This window comes from Sceloporus undulatus, chromosome 3 (assembly GCF_019175285.1).
Source record: "Sceloporus undulatus isolate JIND9_A2432 ecotype Alabama chromosome 3, SceUnd_v1.1, whole genome shotgun sequence".
NCBI lineage: Eukaryota > Metazoa > Chordata > Lepidosauria > Squamata > Phrynosomatidae > Sceloporus > Sceloporus undulatus.
In genome coordinates, this window is record NC_056524.1 from 182,465,354 (window position 1) to 182,487,702 (window position 22,349).

Consider the following 22,349-nt stretch of genomic DNA (forward strand, 5'->3'; position numbering starts at 1 on the left):
AAGGTTAGAACTTTCCAAAATGCCATGAATTTACTCTGCAGATATGTTCTGTTTATATTTTCTTGTTACACATCTGGCTAATGCAAGCATTTAATCTTTTAGGTATGTGATTTTCTGTTAGTTTTTTTTCTTACACTTCAAGGAGCAGAGGGTTACAATAAGCTGATAGTTTACCTGGAGGCAAGAACAGAGACGGATGTCCAATTTTCCCCCCTGTAAGCATTTGGACTCTATATGAGCATGAAAATTACTGATAGATCTTCATGCTCCACAGAAAGATTGCTCAAGTCTTTGCATTAGTGAACTGTTTAGTTTTATATATATATATATGTAATATGCTTGAGGAAGGGAAAAACAACAACCCTTCCTCAAAGTACTGTAAATGTGGTAAGAGTCCTTTCTATTCTTTGAGCTGAATCCAAAGAGATAATTACTTCGACTCCCTTTTCATTTGGTATTCTCACAATGATGCCTTAAGAAAATGACTTTATATATTGCAGTGATGATGCCTATGGTTCTGAAGCCATCACACAGCTAATAAAAATGCTTAGCATTTATATAGTGCATTCTGAGTGCTGAAAGCATTTCATAGAAATTGTGCTATATTCAGGCACAATGTGGTGAATGGTTTACTTTTCCCCGAACCAAGACCCTTTCCACTCTTGGAAAGAGCTTGGAAGTAAATAGATATGTATAACTAATTTCTAGTAATTATTTCCTTTTCCAATACAGTATTGTTGTGTGCTTTCAAATCATTTCTGAAATATGGTGGCACTAAGGTAACCTTAACATAGGATTTTCTTGGCACGATTTGTTCAGAGGGGATTTGCCATTGCTGTCCTCTGAGGCAGAGACAGTGTTACTTGCCTAAAATCACACAGTGGGTTTTCATGGCTGAGAGAGGATTCAGACCTGGGGTCCCAGAGTCATAGCCCAACACTCAAACCACTACACCATGCTGCCTTCTATTTTACAGTAATTGAAGCATATGTTATAATTCACCCTCTGAGATGGAATATTCAGACATAGAGGAGTCAGCTTTCCAGGAATGTATGGCACCTGATTATGGTGGCCTCTCCAAATGCACGGAGCTGTGGTCTGAAGCAGTTGGGGCCCCTACTCCCCAGGAGAAAAAGACATCCTCTTAAGATCTTTAAAGACATAAGGAGAGACTATGCTGTTCCCAGTGACTGTTAAATAGGAGATGCTGACTCATTAAGCACCTGGTATCTTGAGACAGCTGCTTACAAATCACATAGTAGCTTTCTGGCACCTTTGTTGCTTGCTACTGTTCTATCTTGTTGACTGGCAATATTCTTTGGCATTAGTATTTTCTTGACCTTGGACTGGCTATGACTGATTACTCTGTTTTAATTGTTGCTGACTTTTGTTTATCTGGACTACTGACTTGCTGTAACAATGTCTGAACCCACTGATGGCCATCCTGTTTCTTCCTCCATCTTACTTGAATCAACTGTGACTGACCTGGACTGGATTAATTACTTGATTCCTGAGTCACTTGCTTACTGGAGCAATGAACCTCATTCATTTTGCAATGCAACCATAACTTTTTGTTACTTTTTAAGTTAGCGGGATATGGTCTCACCAAATGGTGAGGGAAGAATATTATGTGATTCAAGTACTGGTTGCTGTTGTGCCTTGTGGTGTGTTGTGATGTTACTACAATTTGGATAGAAAGAGAGTTTGTTTTGTACACCATTCATGCTTTGGCAGATGACACAAAACTGGGCAGGATGGCTAATACATTGAAATATACGAACAGAATTCAAAAGGATCTAGATGAACTACAAAATCAGGAAGAAATTAATAAAATGAAATTCAACAGATTAAAATGCAAAATTCTTCATTTAGGCCACAAAAACCCAGGTTCAGAATGAGGTGTGTGTTGGCCAACAGTACTACATGCAAAAAGATCTTGGGATTATTATTGATTATAAACAGCATATGAGCCAGCAGTGTGATGCTGCAGCAAAGGTGAATGCTATTTTAATCCTGCATTAATAGAAGGATATGCCCAGTAAAGATCGGTGCTTTGTGCTGGCGTGGGGCTGAAAGTAGGGCCCAGTAGAGCAGTGCATTCGTATGCTCCCGAGCCCTACCATCCACCGTGATGATGACATCTGCCATGCGCAGCACCCAAATGGTGCAGCGCACAAGGGATGGCACAGCGCTGCTCCAGGGCGCTTATGGCACCTCTAGCGGATCATTGCTGCATTGTGCTGGTGCTGTGGCAATGATCTGGGGGAGAAAGGGGTGGCCTCTGGCCACCCTTTTCTCCCAATTTGTGCAGTCCCATAGTTTCTAAGGACTTTATCTCATGTGGGGAAAATCAGGGGTTTAAACTGTCATTTTCCCGGGAAAGTTATGTGATTGTAGTGAAGATTTTCACACAATGTCACAAATAAATGATGGTTTAACCCCCCGATTTCCCCCAATTTCCCCCACGTGTGATAAAGTCCCAAGTGAAGGTAATTAAAAGTCCCACTGTATTCAACACTAGTCAGGCCTCATCCAGAGTACTGTGATCAGTTCTGGGAGCATCATTTTAAGAAGGATATAGATAAGTTGGAGCAGGCTCAGAGAAGGACAACAATGATGATAAGAAGTATAGAAAAACTTATAAGGAAGCATTGAAAGAGCTAGGCATGTCCAGCTTGGCGAAGAGAAGACTAAGGGGTGACAAGATCCCATTCTTTAAACATCTTGGAGCTATCACAGAGAGGAGGGGTCATGCCTGGCACCCAGAGAGCAGGACCAGGTCTAACGGTTTGAAGTTACAGGAGGGTAGATTTTGACTGAAGATGACAATGAACCTCTTGAGGTTCATTGATGGAACCAAAAGTTTAGAGAGGTGGTGGAATCTCTTTCTCTGGATGTCTTCAAAAAGAGGGAGGATAGCTATCTGGTGTGGATGTTTAGCTGGAGATCCTGCACTGAGCCAGGGGTTGGACTCAGTAGTCTATGGGGCCCTTCCAACTCTATGATTTTATGATTCTGTGACCTAGAGTACAATCCTTAACACTGAAGATAGAGTGTTTTAAACTTCCACGTTGGATACAACTCACTTTTATTTTGAGCAACTAAGGAAGACAAAACCCAAAACATCTTGCTAGTACATTTATAATGTTCTGTTTGTTAATCAATTTATCTGATTCACTGGGAACATTTCAAATATCCCAGTAATGTATTTTCTGATCCCATGAGGTGCTACTGGCTCACTCTTCCAAAGTTGTCAAGACATCTCACATAGCTGGCTTTCAGTGTTTCGCATTGCCTTGTCAAATGACATTGGCTAATGCTGTTTTAACACTTATGGGCTGAGGGGATAGGGAGAATGGACCTTATCCATACTTACCAGGGGAAAGAGCACCATTACCCACTCTACAAATGGGTATGTGAGTGTTTTATCTGTAATGTGTTTGTCAGTAGCAGGTTGATATCTTTTCCTGACAGCTTTATAAATAAACGTGTTTAGAAATGTGCTTAGAATATTCTGTCTGTTTGAAACATTCTATTATAGCTATTGTTAAAGCTGAAACATAAAGGACCTTTATTATCCCTACATTGTAAGTGAAAAGGAATACCTGAATTGCAGCCATTCCATCCTTGTAGCAAAGAAAGACTGAAATTACCTGCAACTAGACACTTCTTTGTTGTAATTAAAATGTCCATCAAAATTTAAGCCAGAATGAAAGATGGTGACAAGGCTGCCAAGCTTATCAGAAGAAGTTACTGCCTTAGATTAATAAAACACGTCTAGATCTGTATCTGTATCTTGATTATGACTTCTTTCACAGGAAGACAAATGCCGTTTTCCCCAGGATTAACAAAAGAAGCAACAACATCACACGTTACCAAATGCTATCTTTTCTGAATGAGGATGAAATACAGCAAGCACTTTAAATTATTGCCTAACAAAGGACATTGACAGACCTTATAAAGGAAATAGAAGATTTCATTTTGCATATGTTTTAAAAAAACATGGCTCTCACTGTATCATTGCAAACTGTATTTAGCAAGTGTGTGTCTGTATCTGTGTGTGGAGGGATGCTGGAAGATCTTGAAAGCAGAACTCCAATCTCAGTTCCATGCTGTCCTTTGTTTTTGACAGAGGCAAGAAGGTGGGCCACGATGTTGACTTTCTCATTACTGTGCCAGGATCAAGACCAGAAGAAGAATTGTTGCATCTAGTGATTGACTACTGGAAAAAGCAGGTAATTCAAGTTGTTATAAGACCACAGAGGTCAGCAGTCTCAACTTGATGAATACATGTAAGATGTTGAATACTTTATCTGCTCTGATCAACATCCTGGAAGGTGTTTTTCAGTCACACTTATTGACTTGTGTTAATTTGCAAGAGGCATCCAGGCTGCTAATTGTATTCTGCTCTTTTCTGCTTTTCTCTGGCCATAGATGTTTAATTGCTCTTTGGCTTGCTGTGATGACTGGTGGATCCTTTCTTCAGGTTGATACATGGTTATTTCTGTTATGAAGCTCATTTTGTAAGGAAAATCTGATTGTGAAATGCTGGGCCCCTTATTTTGATGGCTGCGTCTTTTTCATCTCTTGTGCCTCAGGACACTAAGTGGGAAGCAAAGAAGTGACTTTAACATCAGCTGTGTGTATCTGTTTAAATAACAAGGATGAATTGCTGAGAATGTAAGGCTGGGGCATGGTCTCTGCAGAGCTGCATCCATACTGTGGAAATAATCCAGTTTGACACCACTTTAACAGCCATGACTCAGTGCTATGGAATCCTAGGATTTTTAGTTTGTTGTGACACCAGAACTCTGACAGAGAAGACTAAATATCTCACAAAACAACAAATCCCAGAATTCCATAGCATTGAGCCATGGCAGGTAAAGCTGTGTCCAGCTACATTATTTGTGCTGTGTGGATAGGCTGCAGGAATCAAGTAGTAGTGAGGGAAATAGGATAAACAAAGACGAATGATGCTGTTGCAAAGTACACTCTCTAATGTTTCTTGGCCCCTAATGGATCTGAGAAGATGTTCTGCAGGCACATGATGCTGCAAGCCTTGCTAAAGCTAAACATGCCAGATTCTCTTCAGTGGGAATCTGAGAAGCCAACATAATGTGGCTTTGAGTTCTGTCATGTAGGGAAAGTAGAATGCAAATGAGATTTCACACTGGTTTTACAAAGCAACTGTTTTTTGTGTGGAATGAAACTGTTCTTTTCATAGTTGGAGAAACATGCTGTGGTACTGGGAAACCTTTGACCTTCTGACGTCAGTATTTCTACATACTGAACTAAATAACCTCTTCTGGCCCAGCACCCCTGCCACTTGACAGAAACATTATTCACTCAGTTTGATTCCTGCTATTATTCACTCATTCTGATTGCCTCATCAGTGGCATCTCCAGGCTTCGTATCACCGAGTGTATGTGGGATTGCCAAAGGGGCAGTGGTTTCTACCACTCTCTCACCACCCATCTGCCCAGGGCTGTGGTTGGGAGGGGAGGCAGGGAAAGAGGCATGCCCTTCCTTCACTTCCACATGGCTTCCTTGTGAGGAGGGGGCCAGGAGAAGGCAAAACCAAGAGGGGTGCATTCACCCCTCCTCCTCTTCTCCTCAGGGAGAGAGCCATAGCAGTGAAAAAGAAGGAGTGGATGTTGGCAGGGCCTCACTGGGTGTCACTCCTCTTCTGGGATGTCACCTTCTATGTTCTACACCCCTGCATTCCCTAGTGATGCCACTGATCCCCATGTCACTAATGTTTGCTAAAGTAGGTTGGTGCAGTAGTTATGATCATGGCAATGGTGTCACAGTTGTGTCAAGGTAACAATCATGAGTAGGGATCAGTTGCTTAGATGAACTTATCTGTAAATTTTCTGTATTCACAATCACTAATTAGTTATGACTGAGACACTGAACATTATCACATGATGATTTTTGCAACTCTAATCCAAAGCCATTCCAGACCCAACCATGTGAATTCACGTTATTACATGATAGATTATCACACGTGATTGATTTCTATGGGGAGCCATTCCAAGCCCGATCCTAAATCAGTCCAAAGTCACTCCTGATGTAGGTGAATTCGGTGAACTAGTGAATTCACAAATCTTTTTCCAAGGTTAATTCGAATCCAATTCGAATTGGTCTTGGTGTGGAATGCAAGTTTGCTTCGGTTCTGGTACCCCCACCCCCACCCCCACAACCTCCAAGGTGCCACATTTGCTTCTGGTACTCCTTCCGCTTCCAGCAGGGGGAAAGCAGTTGTTTCCGATGTTGCTGGCAAGAGCTTCGGAGGGGTGTGTGTGAATAAACCTATATTCATATATAACATTTTAATGTTGGGCCCATTCACACTGAGGTTGCTGAGAGGGATGACAAGAACGAGGGGGCAATTGGAGGTGGCTGGGAGGCACAGAATGAGGGGGCAAGACGGTGGTTTGGGAGGGATGACAAGAACGGAGGGGGCAATCGGAGGTGCAGGGAAGCAGAGAATAAGGAGGGGGCAATCAGAGGTGGCTGGAGGGGATGACAAGAATGGGAGGGTAATTGGAGATGGCTGGGAAGCAGGAGAAGAATGTAGGGGGCAATCGGAGGTGGCTGGGAAGCAGGAAGAACAGAAGGGCAATCTGAGGTGGCTGAGAGGGATGACAAGACTGAGGGGGCAAATTGGAGGTGGCTGGAAGCAGAAGAAAATGGAGAGGAGGCATTGGAGGTCTATGGAAGCAGGAGAAGAATGGAGGGGGCAATCGAAGGTGGTTGGGAGGCTGAGTCTCCTTTATCCAAAATGTTTGGCACCAGTGGTATGTTGGATTTCAGATTACTATTATCATTTATTTATTTTGGAATGTTTGCATATACATAATGAGATATCTTGGAGATGGGACCAATGTCTAAACATGAAATTAATTTATGTCTCATATACACCTTATAAATAGCCTAGGGGTAATTTTGTATGTAACGTTTTAAATAATTTTGTGCATAAACAAAATTTATGTATGTTGAACCATCAAAAAGCAAACGTCAGCCACTCAGGTGGGTAATTCTGGATTTTGGAGTATTTTGGCTTTCAGAATTTCAGATATGGGAGACTATTTGTATTTAAATAAATACACTTAACTTAATAAATGATGTAGAATACTGGCCCAGATGGTTTTGGCTGCAGTTTACATGATCCCCACCTAGGGCTGAATCCATACCAGCAAAATAATCAGATCCAGTGCATAGTATTTTGCCCAGATTCCACCTCATTTATGCCACATTGACTGTAAAAACCAAAATTCAAATTGTATTGATAGCCATACATTTCCCCAGCCAAATTCAAATCAGAACAAAAGGACATTTCTTTCCATAAAGATTTTTTTCCTTTCTAGCATGCGTAAACCTATCAACCAATATACCTATAGTCTTTCCTACGCTTTGTTCAGTATGTAAATAATGTTCTAGTATTTTTTTTAAATCTGAGGAATTTTGCAGGTGGCCTTTCCTCCCATAAAAACAAATCCCCATGTTTATGACAGGATTTTGACTCTCTTGTGCATAGAGTACATGGTGAGCTATGAGCCAAAGACTGAAATCATCATGGCATTTGCATTCTGTCTATGTCTATGTCAACCAATGTAGTGTCAAAGCATGGAAATATTATCTTTTTATACTACAGTTTTCAGAGTAATTCATTAGCTAACATGAGTACAGTATATTTATAATTCAGTATTATAAAAATGATTTAAATAGAGCTTATCTCTACTCCTTGACAGAATGACATAATGACATTTGGGGGCAAATGCTGATGACTATCAGTTTGAGATCTCTCGAGCTCTCCATCAATTCCCCTTTGTTAGAGAGCTAGGGTACGCTACATATGTCCTGTCCTAATCTTCTAAATTTACCTTATCCAGGACTAAGGGAAATGCAATCCATTGGCTACATGTAGCCCTAAACTCCAATTTTGCAGACATCGAAGCACCCTGTTAGTCCCCCAGAACCCAATTTTGTTTTTAAAAATGGGGCAATTTTTAATCACTTTTCACACCACAAAACATTCAGAAATGAGTTTTTAAAAGTCCATATGCCCCCAACATTCTCAGCCCCCAATACCTATGGTTTTGCATGTATGTCAACCAAATGAATGGCTGAAAGTAGCAAGTGTAGCCTGTAGAGAGGGATGCGGTAAAATTGCTCCCTGCCCTCCCATGCATTTGCAGCCCTTTCCCTGGTTCATATTTGAATCCTATACTGAGAAACAGGCTTAAATCATTCTTTGGGGGTGGGGGGTGGGAGAATGACTAATGGAATATCCTCAAACGTGTTTATTTTAAGCATTCGTATACCACAGGTGCCTTTCTCTCTTTGGCTTTTGCAGCATTGCATGTCTCAAGTCAGTAACATGTTTGTAATTCTTACCCTTGTGTCTTTTGAAGGGTCTGCAAATGAGACAATCCACTTCTATTAACAGTTCTGTATCCATTGTGAAGAGCCAAGGGTGGGATCCCTTCTGTATCTATTATATCTCCTAACCAGGAGTGAGTGAATCTCAATAATTCTTCATTCTCATTTCCCTGTGGGTATCCCTTTTAAGTAAAGCTTTTTAAAAAAAGCTTCAAGCTGCTCCAGCCTGTTAGCTTTTGCTTTACAGAGACTTAGCACAACTCCCTAAACTTGAATATTTGTCTCAAGAGTGGAATCTGCCATTTTAGTTCTCTGTCATGTATTTCATCTTTACACTCTCCAGTTCTATGTGTCTGGAGTAGATCTTCTCTTTGTATTAGTTCAGCCGTCAGGTCTACTTTGTAACTTTTCAGTACGTCACTCAGAACTGCTGTATGCTTTCTTAACAGAACTCTTTTTAGTCAAAGCTTTACTACCATTTTCACTTGGGCCTTTAGCCATTTTACTGATTCTCTACAGATTCCTCATCTGTTCTCTCTGTTATAACATACTATTTCTGTGTCATGAGCATGGACACCAAAGTGTGTTTCTGATGTTTTATTATGTACTGGAGATGGATGACAATGTAGCCTAGTGTATCAGTGATAAGAAAAACATGCAAATGTTTTCATATTGAGGTTCAGGAGGTTTCTCCCTAAGAGAGCCATCATTTTAAATACCTCTATGATAGATTAACATGACATGTCTGTTACAGACTGCCAAAATAAAGCTGCTTCAGGTCTCTTTGGAGGTATGTTGTTTAAATGATGAATGCATCGTAAGAATCCGGAAGCTGCACCAAAGCTGCACTTCAGTGCTTAGGAATGGAGTGTGGCTTTGGCGTGACCTCTGGACTCTTAGGACCCATGCATCATTTAAATAGCATACCTCCAAAGAGACCCGAAGCAGCTTTATTTTGGCAGTCTGTAACAGGCCATGGTCTTTTCAATACTAGAACTATCTATAGCTGTTGGATTTGGCTAGTGGAAATGGTAAAGAATTTTCTTTCAGTTGCTTTTTTACCAAATTTACCAAAATCTGCATTTTCCCCCATAATACAAATAGAAGGTATTGGAGGTTTTAAACATTTGTAAAGAACTGGGCAATTTTCTTTCTTTCTTTCTTTCTTTTTGAAAAAACATTTTTTAATTGAACTATTGGTGAATAGATAAGTTGTTAACTTACAATAATAACATTGGTGGAAATACATCCATATATTGAAAAAAAAAGAAGAAGAAGAAGAGAGAGAGAGAGAGAGAGAGAGAGAAAGAAAAAACCTAACACCAAGCACCACCACCCCACCAGTGCTAAAAATACATTTTATAAAAACAGAGAATTCTTAAACTTCCAACCCATATAATTTGCAGCTGATCACATTTATCATTATTTTAATCTTTCTCTATATCAAGGCCTAACCATTATACTCTGAAACAATGCCCATGTTAACAGTTACAAAGCAAATAAATTATAATTACATATTGAATCCTATAATAGCAACATCCCCTCTCGGGTTCTTCATAAACTCAATAAAAAGATTCCAGGCTTCCAAAAATTCCTTTAAGTCCTATCCTCTAAGAGGCGTTACAAACCGCCGCTGCTCTTTGCTCCGCGAGGGAGTCACAGCATACAAACCGCGCGACTCCCTCGCGGAGCAAAAAAGAAGCTCCAAAATGGAGCTTCTTCCTGCGGCGCCGTTATGACGTCACGAGGCGCCCATGGCGCACCCGCGACGTCATAACCGCCACGACCCGTCTGGACGCTATGCGTCCAAGACGTAAACATGGCGGTGGCCATGTGGAATGGCCGCCGCCATTTGTCACGGACTGAGTCCGTGATAGGGAAAGAGGCGTCTAGAAGAGATGGCCCTTTTTTATAATGGGATGTCCTGAGGACGTCCGAAATGGCGGTCTATAACCCGCCCCCCTAATTGTTCAGTTTTGCTAGTTCTGCAAGACCCATCATTTTGTCCATCCACTCTGAAATATTTGGGTTCTCTTCTATTTTCCAATTTCTTGCAAAGACAAGTCTTGCTGCTGTAACCATACAGCATATTAATATCTTATATCTTCTTTCAGTTACATTGTCATAATCAATCATGTTAAGTAAATATGATTCTGGCCTACAGACTATATCTTCCTCCAAGATCCTTTGCATAATACATTTAATTTTTGTCCAGTAGTTCTTTGCTTTCTTACAATTTGCTTTCTGGGCAATTTTCAAGGAGTTGTTTCATATTGAATCCTCAACACACCCTACCAGGGACCTCATTGTCACTGCAACTATTCAGTGACATCTCCCGGGATTCAATGAGTGCTGACAATATTCAGCAGCTGTGCTGAGTTGAATGAAATTTCTGTGACTGCTGCGCACTCCCCAACATTTCGCAGATAAAAAAACTGGACACATGTGGCCAAGCAACATCAGACTGGGTCAAGATGGCAGATATTATTAATGGAGAAGGACAGGATTTTTTTTGGCCTGAGTATACAGAAGAAGGACAAATTTCCACCACATCTTCTCTTCTCTCCCTGCTGAATGCATTGAGTGCAAACTACTTTATAGCACTGTGAACTCAGTTTGCAGCAGTTGGCGTGAGCTGAAAACAATGGTGGAAAGTGGGAGGAGGAAAGAGAAACATCATTTTCAAAGAAACTGAAAAGGTAGGATGACAAAGGTTTAATCAGAACTGTCCCTATCAAATTGGAACAGATAGAGAGTATGCTGCTGCTGAAATTCATTGACAACATGGACAGCTCTCTCTGGTGCAGGATGATACCTAAGTCTCCTCCCATATCATAGAACCTTCCATTCAGTGTAGGCTACAATGGTGTAGAGTTGCATTCAATGGCACTATTTTAGTGGTAATAGATAAAATATCATTGGATATTTAACATATGGAACATATTTTGATCTTATGTGCTCCTGACAACCCAAACCCAAAGATTCAAAGATAAACATATGCAAAATGTCATTTATAATAACATTAAATCTAATCTATCATAAAATTCTACCCTCTGACTAGCTGAGCTCTGTCATCCAAACCCATTCATGCTGGAAAAGCAGAGACAGCTACAGACACTAGTCCATTTTCAGTTGATTTTAGGATGCAAAACAAAATGCAGTCAATGGCCTGAATCCCACTGGTTCATCCTTAGAGCTAGAATAGTGCTACTGAATTGGTTGTTGAATGGTGTGCTGACATATGGGCAAATCTCATTGATTCAATGGGTCTGCTCTTGTTGCAACCAATATTAACATTCAGGGTAATATCAGGAATTAGGACTAATATCAGGAATTCAGGAATTAGGACTAAAACTGTACAGAATTTTCTAAACCTGAGTACTACTATTCATGGAAGTTCCTTGTGTGTGATATCTTGGTTGTGAGCAAACCAGCTCATTATGATTTGAGAATGCATGGGTGAATATCTGAATCTGTAATAAGATGTCCAAGGGCAGGAAGACAGAATATGCAGTAATAAAATGATTTTACAGTTGAGAAAAAGTGGAGCTAAATCTTTTTGTTATTCCTTTCCTGGAATCCCTGTGGTTTTACAATGCATCACACTGCAGCAACAGAGAAGCTACCCCCTTAATCTCAGTGCTGTGTCCATTCCCATAACCTCTTTTACAGCCATCAGTGGTGAAGACATTGGCTGTCAACAAAATCAAAACTCAAAAAATGGGGAAAAGTTGAGGAGAAGAATTATACTTCTTCTGCCTATTTGAAAAAAGGTACCTTTGATTTCTATACAAATGGAAAGTGCTTTCATAGTTGTGACAGCAAACCTGCCTCTGTATTAACTCCTTTCCTGCTTTTGTGCAGCTGCTTCAAAGCATAAAATGCATCAAAGAATGTTGTTGAGGTCACAGTGTTGACTTTCTTTTAGTTACTTTCTGGAGAAAACCATTTTACAGTATTTAACTTGTAAACTATGAATAAACCTCCCTCCCTTCATAGTTTGGAAAGATTCTTTTTTTCCCATTTGAAAGTTTAACATTGTCAAATCCTCCTAAAAGCTTTTGAAAACAAATGGAGTAAATCATCACAATGATGCTTTTTGATGTGACATCTTTGGGGATCAGTGAGTCAAGGAACAAGGGGAAAAAAGAGAGAGAGAGGCTCCTCTCAACTTAAAAGGGAAACAATAAAACAAAAGAAAACAAAAACCCTAAATTGCAGTTGCTGGATTATATTTTATAACAATGCTTTTAAACACACTCTTCTGAATGTATACAAAAACTTCAGTGAAGGCTGCAATTTGATAATCATTAGTCTGTATTGATGCACTGGTGCAGAGTCTCAAAGGCCAGCTCTATCATTAAGCAAAGTGGGGCTGTTCCCTCAGGCAACAGATATTAGGGAATGTAGAATAATGGTGTAGCAGACAGACCTGTGTGCATTCATGGCCTCCCTCATGCCTCTTTGGGTCACCAGTTACCCTTGGGTGTCATGGCAGTCCTACCACAAGTGCTGAAGAAAAGTTTCAACTGTCAGTCCTGTTGGGGAATGAGCCAGGTTTGGCAACTTGTCCTTTGCTTCAGGCATCAAAATATATTTTTTGAGAATGTAAAAGTTACATTTTTAGACTCCAGTTTCCAGTCAATTTGTACCATTTCAAAGCAACTGAAATAAAGGCAACTTTGTGACTCCAGTGACTTTCTTTTATGGATTTTATGCTTTGGAGCATCTGCACAAAAGTCCAAAAACTGTAATGTTTCCTAGCTTTGCATATTTTAGTGTTCAAATTAGGATAATACAACAGGAACCATAGCTCCAGGAAATGATAAAAAAAAAACCACAAACCACACAGACTACTTCATTTGTGTTATGGGATGGAAGAAATGGACATTTTGCAGTGGAGGACTGTACAACTTTATTGAAGACATCATTTCTTTATTTGCTTAAAATGAAAAGAAGGAAAAACAAGCCCACAGTCAATAGATTAATGTAACTACAGATAAGCTTACTATAGCTCAATCTAATTTTAAAGGTAGCCATTGGAGATAAGAAATATATACAATTGTTTTGTTCAAACTGTATACATTTTCACAGACTTTGACATCTTGAGCTAAGAAAGGGAACTAGATTTTTTTTAAAAAAACATCTCTGGAAGTCTGTTCAAAGTGCAAGGCAGGGTGACACAATGACAAATGTCATTTAGAAGATTTGCAGTGAACAACTGTTTTTGAAATAGGCAAATATATCCCCTAGCATCCAGGTCAAATACTGAGGTTCTATCACATCTTGTTTTATATATTTAATTTTTATCCCACCTTTCTCCCAGTATGAGATCCACAGCACCTTCCAATATATAGAAGTTAAAAAACCTTGCAACTAAAACAGTGTTTAAAAAAGTAAATAAATATTTAAAACATAACTGGAAAGATAAAAAAGCACAGCACACCCCATTAGAAGACCCTTCTACTAGAGCCAGCTGAAAGGCTGGCTAAATAAAAATGTCTCTGCCTGCTTGGAGAAGGAGCACAGAGAAGGTGTCAGTCTAATAATTCCACAGCCCAAGAAAAGCTGCTGAGAAGGTCTACTCACAAAATGTCACTTTTTCCAGGGTGGGACAGAGAAAATACTCTTCTAAGAATCGTAACACTCAGGCATATAGGGATATACAGTTTTATAGATAGCCTGATCTAAGCTGCACAGGTAATACCCAGCACTGTGAATTGTGTCTGGAAATGGACTGCTAGGCAGCAGAGGTTTTTCAAAATGGGAGGTATGGCATTCCTGTAACCAGCCCTTTGCAGCAGTCTGGCTGAGATCTTATATAAAACTGATGGAGCATTAAGGTCTACCAGACGACAGATCTGGACAGTCCAATGGCAACAGAAGTTGCGCCTCACAATCCATCAATGACTGTTGGATTGGGGTTGGAATAATGTTCAGGTGCTGCATAGCAGCCATGGAACTGTTGACTAAACTACTTGCATGAGGCAGTGTTGTATACCAAGACAGAAAGAACTAGAACAGCAAGCACAATCCTGATGTAGCTAAAAGGATTTTGGACTCCGTATCCTCATATGAATTTCTGGGGCCTATTGAACTAATCAGCAGCCTTTCATTAGACCTACTTCTGTAGGATAGATAATAATTTTGTTTCAGTTCATCTTTGACCAGAATTTACCAGAAGATTGAAGGTGAGAGAAAACAAAATGGACAGTTTTGTCCCTCTCTACTTATTAGTCATATTTACCTCAATTGACATTGTTGTTGTGTACTTTCAGGTTGTTTCTGGCTTATGGCAACCCTAAGGCAACCCTATCATGGGGTTTTCAGGAGCTGAGAGAGTATGTCACTCTCCCAGTGGGTTTCCATGGCTGAGTGGGGAATTGAAATCTGGTATCCAGACTTGTAGTACAGCAGTCAAACCACTACACTATGATGGTTCTATCAACATTGTGTTCTAATGAAAATTGACATTCTTACAGTATTGCAAGCTTCTTGCTTCAAAATAGATGTATTCCTTTCTTATAAAAATAACAATTAAATCTCACATTTCTTTAATATTCAGGGACTCCAACATGGGTTTCATTCACTTAAAAGTTAGTAATAAAATGATCAAAGCAAGAGAACAATGCTGACTCTATCTTTCTGTTGTCAGGCCATCTGAATTTCCAATAATTTAAAACTATTTTGCAGCTCACCATTTGTGTTCATTCAGTGTTTGAATCACCCAGGCCAAACCATCTTCACTCGACTGGCATATAAAAGCAGACTTAAAACCAGTAAATCCAGTATGAACATGCAAAATGCCTCTCACCACTCACAGGCATAAGCTAACATAAATCTATCAGCTCATTAGAATGCAGCAGTTATACTTCTCAGGGCTATCATTCAAATTAAAATGGAGATACATTAAGCAGATCTGCATCACATCTGCTATTCGATGGTTTGCTGCCTTGCTATTCTCAAGCAGGGATGTAATTTTCCACTACATTTCTTTTCAAAGGAAACAAACAAACAAACAAAAAAGTTGGACAATTTTCTTCCTGCTGCAAGAAAGTCTTGGAAAACCAAGCAATTTTGAAAACCTGTTTGCCATCTGGGACTTAATTCTGTGCAAAATTTGCATGTAGTTGTTTTGCACAAATATTTCCTGCGTAGAAAGGTTGTTTTCTAAGCAAATTTTCCACAGAGGAATTCCCCAATGACAGAATTTTTCACACAGAAGCAGCATTTTCTGTACATGAAATAACATTTCCATGTAAAAACATCATTTTCTGCACAGAAAATGCTATTTTCTGCTCAAAACAATCATGTGTATTTTTAAAAAATAAGCCCTGAACTGTGAAATCTCATATTGGTCCAGCATTCTTCTCCTCAGAAATAGAATCATAGAGTTGGAAGAGACCACAAGGGCCATCCAGTCCAACCCCATTCTGCCATGCAGGAACTCACAATCAAAGCATCCCCAACAGATGGCCATCCAGCCTCTGCTTAAAGACTTCCAAAGAAGGAGATTCCACCACACTCTGAGGCAGCGTGTTCCACTGTGAAGCAGGTTTTCAGTAGGAGGGGACTCTGGTCGCTCTGACCTCAATCGGGCTGGGACCACAGGAACCACATGGCCTACTTTTGAAGCATGGGCCCCCAGAAGGAGAGGATTTAATCTGTTGCTTTGGGCTGGATCTTGCTGCCTCAGGTATGGCTTCTGGTTGCTTTGGGGGCATGTGTCATGTAAACCCTACACCCCAAAGCAACAGGAACCCTCTTTATTTGGCCCATCTGTTTGGGGCCTGTGTCCAGATGAGAGTCTGGGTCTGATCCAGCAAGACATTTAGGGTGTCAAGGAATGGAGCTCTACATAGGGAGAGCCAAAATGATGCACCACACAGCCTGCTTTTGGAGATCTGTTGCCAGCTCTGGTTTTCCAGGCTCCTTCCACTGAAGGAGGCATTAATTTGCCTTTTTCTGCCGTGGGGAATGTCCTTGCTCTGAACTGAAATATGGAGCATAATATCAAAAGTAATAGCTATTGGAAGTCAATGGTAGTTTCATATCTAGCTAATGTTTCTGATTTTATAAGCATAGTATTTGAGCTACAAGTCAATATCTTGAGTCATATTGAAAATCTATAGGCTTTTATATCTCTTGTCTTTAAGTACCTGAAAACAACTTCAGATAAATACACATCCATGAAGCTCTTTAGGAGCACTGCACTTTAAACTTATAGGCTCTTATTCCACAAAATTGTGGTTTAAACTTTTAAAATCACTGGTACAATGGGATGATTTTTATACCTCTGGTAAAATATCCTGAGGACTATTTTATTCTATGCTGTTCTTCCCCATCCAACTGTCTTCCTTGTCTTGTTATGACTTGTGTTAAGGGAGCTGAATGATTTTATCTCGAATTATTCTGAGTATGCATGATAGTGGAAATCCCATTCTTTAAAAGGTCTGGGAGAAGCTTGGGTCAGGTATGGGATTACTGCCCAGGGGTGGAGCTGTATGATAGAATCTGTCTCTGTGCATTTAAATCACATGCCTAGTGCAGAAATAAAAGGTGGTGTGCTAATCTCCAGTGATCTGCAAGTTTTTGCTGCATAGAAGAGAACAATGTTTGCAGCACATTACTTTAGGCTATATTGACATATACCTGGAACAGGTGATCTTGTACCCTCAAGGTACAACATCACCTATATTTTGGACTACAGCTCTCACAATTCTAGATTGCTGGCTATGCTGGCTGTGGTTTATGGCAGGTGTGGTCCAAAATATGAGGGAGGTGTCAGATTGCCTCTCCCTGGTCCATTCAATGCATAGCTTGGCACAGGGACTTGAGAAACTGTAATTGAGCTAAGAAGCATAAAGGGTCCAGACAGTGGTGTCATTGGGAGGGTGCAGGGAATGTGGACTGCACTAGGTGACAACCCACAGGAGGGGTGACACTGAGGAGGGGTCCTCCTCCTACTCTGGCAGAGGGGTGAGTGCACCCCTTGTGGCTCCACTACGACCAAGCTGTTCCATGGGGAGGAGGCCGAGTTGGCAGCAGAGAGGTGAGTGTGCCCTTCATGGGGAAGGAGCTGGACAGGTGATGAAGCAATGAGGGGTGAGCAGTGGGGAGGCAGGCCACTGCCACTGCCCCCCCCAGCAGTCCCCCACAATAGGTATCATGAAGTCTGGTGATGCCACTAGGTCCACATGGATCAAGGTGGAACTTGAGGGACTGTATGTCCCCATATATGCTTGCCCAGGAATTGAGGTCTATTGGAGTCAGTACACTGCCGGCTGACATGGGGAGATCCTTCCCTGCAAGTGGCACGCCAGTTATGGAACACTCTCCCCTCGGAGACCCAATTGGTGACAGAAATGGTGCCTGGTCCCAATTAAAAACAAAGCTTTTAATTAAAGCTTTTGGGTCCTGGCTGAGATTACCCAATTTGCACATGTGCCATGATTGCTTTGACTGACAAATGTTATTTGTCTAGCTTTGACTGACAAATGTTTTAAATATAATTTTAATATTTTAAATTAATTATTATTACTGATTCATGTAAATTTATTTTATTGTATGCCACCCTGAGATGTTTGGATATAGAGTTGGATATAAATATCTTAACAAAAACCAGCCAGCCAATTAACCAACCAACAGGCATACATTAGTCACACCATATGGAGGAATTTCAGTGTACTGGAATGGTGTTGACATTTACAATCTGCATTTTGACTGACAAACTGAACTTCGTCCCACTTGCCTGCAGTTTGAATTGTATTGCCTTCCTGAGATTCTGCAGGACAGGAGGATACCATCTCCTTACACTGAGGATGAATTTGATGTTCCTAATTCCTAGCCATCCCATTATTATGATAAACAATATCATTATTATTGATATCTGTATTTCTACAGGGGTTGGGAAGGAGGAGGAGAGAGAACAGCATAAGGGTTCTTCTGTTTTATCCTAAATTGTTTGTTTAATTATTGCCAAAGGGCTATGAGACCGCCCCTAAGGGGTGGCCTGCAGGTTCCTCCATTTTTCCCGGATCAGAGCTGCGGCAACCACACACCGCAGTCCTGATCTGGCCTTTCCAGGGCACAAAAAGGAGCTGCAAAAAGCAGCTCCTTTTTGCACCCAGGAAAGAGCATGATAGCTGCGGTACTGCGGCTTTAAGGTGCTCTTTTGGCATTGCATTGTGCGGATGCAGTGCCAGAGGAGCACCGCCAGAGGAGCACCGTGACACCGTACACCATGTGGAGTGGTGTGCAGTGTCGTGCTGCCCTGGGGGTGGAACTGGGGCATGCATCATGTGGATGCCATGCCCTGACTCCACCTCCAAGCCGGCCTTTAAGGCCGGTCTGCACAGCCCCTCAGTTAGAGTTTTAACAGTCCAAATGCTGATATGGCTTTATTCTTGATCTTTAAAAAAAATCCCAATGTTTATAAAGAAAGGGACAAGTACATTGCCCTTTGTTTAATTAGAGCTATCTTTCTTACCTCTCCTAAATTCCTAAATTCCTTAGAGCAAAAGTGTAGGAGGAGAAAAGGTTATATACTTAACCGAATGACTAGTCTGAAAAACTAACGATAACAAAAGGCATTTCTTTTTTCAGTTTTTGTAATAGCTTTTCTATCACTGAAGACAATATCTTTCCCCCCTGCCTGTTCTCAAAGGAGAGACAATCCAGTTTGGATAAGGCTTTGTCTTGATCACTGAGAAGGAACACTTAAATGATATTTTTAAGATTTGCACATTAGATGGACCCTAAAATTATGCAGTTTGTAATTTTTTCAGGCTAATAATTTCCTCCTGTTCCTGTTGCTAGCAGAGTAGTTTCCTGCTATGTGGGACAATTACAATCTCACTTATGCCGACTGATTTAGCAGCTGTCTAAAGATGGATACATTTGTGCTTGTCAAGCTATGCAAGAAGGAGATTCTAGGTGAGATTCTCAGCTGGCCAAAATTGGCATAACAGCTCTGGGAGTCACTGGAAGGTTGCCATTTTGCACCAGTTGGCTTTCTCCAGGATGTTCCTAATGATGAATGATGCCTTGCTACCTTTGGTTTTTTTTTAAGCAAGATCTAGCAGCTGAAGGCTTACAGACTATGATCAGTAGTAAATCAACTGGTAATAATTCATCATGTCTTGGATAGTTAATCCAGCTCTGTTTGCTACAGCATTTGAAATGAATACACAAATGCAAGGCTCTGGGACTAGGAAGACAGAATTTTTTTGGTATGATTTTAAGGTCTTCAAGCTGAAGTGGCCAGGGTGGAGAAGACTCCAGCTTATTTGTTGTGGTGGTCCATGGATTAGGGCTGCACCATGAGCCATTGCTTCCCAGTCTCTGGGGAGTTTCCAGGAATGAGAGAAAAATAGTAAACAGAGACTTCAAATATAATGCTGGTCCTTGGCACATTGGGTGTGTGTTTGCTGATAGTTTAAAAAGCAGTGATGTAGACCTTTCAATTCCCAGTCCATGCTAATCAAGTGGAGCCTGCCCTTGTTAATTTTATACGGCATACTTTGTTGTTGTTGTTGTGTGCCTTCAAGTTTTTACCAACTTATGGAGACCCTAAGGTCAAACCCTGATATCCAGAGTCATAATTTGTGCAAACCACTACACCAAGCTGGCTCCCTGTCATACATACTACATCATTCTATTTATTATCCTCTCAAACAATAAAGGGTGGGCAACATATGTCTGCAGGCTGTATGTAATCCCTTTGGTCATTCCTTGCTACCCCGAGTAAAAATAGATAGCAATAGCCTTTCCTGTAACCTTAGATCCATGTGAGAACCTCAAACTAATTTTATATGGCCCTCAGCGTAATTTCAAAAGCTCTCTCATGGGGCAGCATGGTAGCTTGTCCAGCCCAGATGGCTTTGTAGACTCCCTTTCCACAGTAGAGTCAGGCTGGCAGTTGGTCTCACTGGGCTGACCTCCCTTATTCACATTTGGATCTCTTAGGAATTTGGGACAACAACTGGTCTCTGAGCATGCCTGGATGCTGAGGCAGTACAGTGAAGAGGCTGGTGCAGGGAAAGATTTCTACGGTACTTAAAGAGTAATGACACTATTTTCAAGGAGAGGCAATGTGTTAACCATGCTTAATGCAGGGAGTGAGCTATGGGACTGTGAGCTCTGCCATACAGACCTTCTCATCTCATTCTGTTTTGTATATATCTGAACTCTTTGAAAGTCCATTATCTTCCAAAATGAACCTGCCCAAGTTTTAAGATCCTTGGGGAGAGGGCTATCTCTTGGTCCAACCACCATCATGGGCATATTTGTTGAGGACACGAGAGAGGTGTATTCTTGGTGGCTGCTCTTAGGCTGTGAATGTCTCTTCCTGATATGTCTAGACTGCCCCCCTCTCTAGTCTCTTTCTACAGGCAGGCAAAGACTTTTTTGTTGCAGCAACTTTTAGCTGGGGCTTGCTGTATTTTTTAAAACCATCATTATTATGTTTTTACCACTTTCTAAATTGTAGTAAATTAATGTTTTCAATACAATTGTTTATTTAATTGTTTGCTAACTCTGTATTATGCCTTGTTTTAATTATATCACATTTAAACTTATATTCTAAGATGACTTGGGTTGCAAATTGAGAGAAAGGTGGGATTAAAATAAAGTAAAATAAAAAAAGACTCTATTCCCCTTCCCTCCAGTTTTAATTACAAGAGTGATTTCAACCATTATTAGTGTTTATTGAATTCCATGTTAATCATTCTTAATGATTACTGGATTCCATGTTAATGCCCCGCTCTCACCAACTCTGGTTTTAAATATCAGTTAAGAGGGAACCCTTGTTATACAGTAGTAACACCATTACCAATGCAACAGTAGTTGTTAAAAGTGTTAGTGGAGTTCATTTTACTAGTGTTAATATGCAGGAGCAAGGGGGAGAAGTAGGCCATCTTGTGGTCCATTCCCACCATTTATAAGAGAACGATGCTCATTTCATCTTCAGCAGCCCATAGTAAAACTATTCATGACTGCACATGGCCACGACACCACTAATGTGCTCATCCTGCTGTTCTGGCTTCTTTAACCGCCATTATTTTTTAAGATTAGTATAGTGTGTATCCCACATTACAGATGGATTGATTCAATAATGGAAGCCATGGCCCTGAGTTTGCAAGACCTGAGCAGGGCAGTTGGTGACCGGGGCTCATGCAGATGTTTCATTCATAAAGTCATTATAAGTCAAAGCTGACATGACGGAAAATACCAACAAATAGCAGGTATCAGCTAAAAGGTATGACAGCAGGAGTAAAAGACCAGGCAGGTCCACACTGAAATTAGTTATGGCCATTGGTAGCAGCAAATGGTAATGTGGTGAAAATATGCACTCACACAAATGAAGTAGGGAGTTCAGAGGAAATTTTGAGAATCAGAGATCAGAAAAGCAGGCTTAAACAGAAACCAGCCACCCTTTGGCAAACACTATTCTGCCCTGCTCAGGTAGGCTTTGAGATCCTAGGGAAGTCTGCAAAGGGCTCAATTCTCCTTAAACAGACAGTGTAGCAGCAAATAAAGCAGAGTCATATTCATCAAGGCCAGGTTCTGGTAGATAAAACAAAGATTGCATCTTGAGTCCAAGGTTTGAACTTACCTGGTAGAGCAGAATTGGATGAGGACTAGACATATCAGCATTTTGGACAAACCACTGGCTGAAAGTTTCTCATGTACAGGGAAGGGAGCTGTAGCTATAACAGGCTGCAAATGCCTCCTGAGCTTCCTGGGATCTATCAGTGCTGTAGTTTCACTCAAAACATTACCACATGCAGCAAACACGTCAGTTTAAAAAATAGGGAAACATACTGGTTTCAGAGCATCCATTATCACATGTCATGTCAATTGCACAACTTGGGCCATGTCTTCTGTTCTGGAAGGAACTGGCAGGAGCAGATAGAGGTGCTTCATTCAAGTGATCCTTTGAGCAGAGGGGAAGGGATTTCAAA

At 40.8% G+C, this 22,349-nt stretch overlaps 1 protein-coding gene across 1 annotated transcript in view; it reads left to right on the forward strand.

Moving 5' to 3' along the window:
* The window catches only part of DNTT (DNA nucleotidylexotransferase), a 151,822-nt gene that overhangs the window by 87,826 nt on the left and 41,647 nt on the right, over positions 1 to 22,349 (forward strand). Inside the window, exon 7 of the mRNA XM_042459023.1 lies at positions 4,133 to 4,235. Coding sequence (XP_042314957.1) covers positions 4,133 to 4,235 — 103 coding nt within the window. The remainder of the gene's footprint in view (positions 1 to 4,132; positions 4,236 to 22,349) is intronic.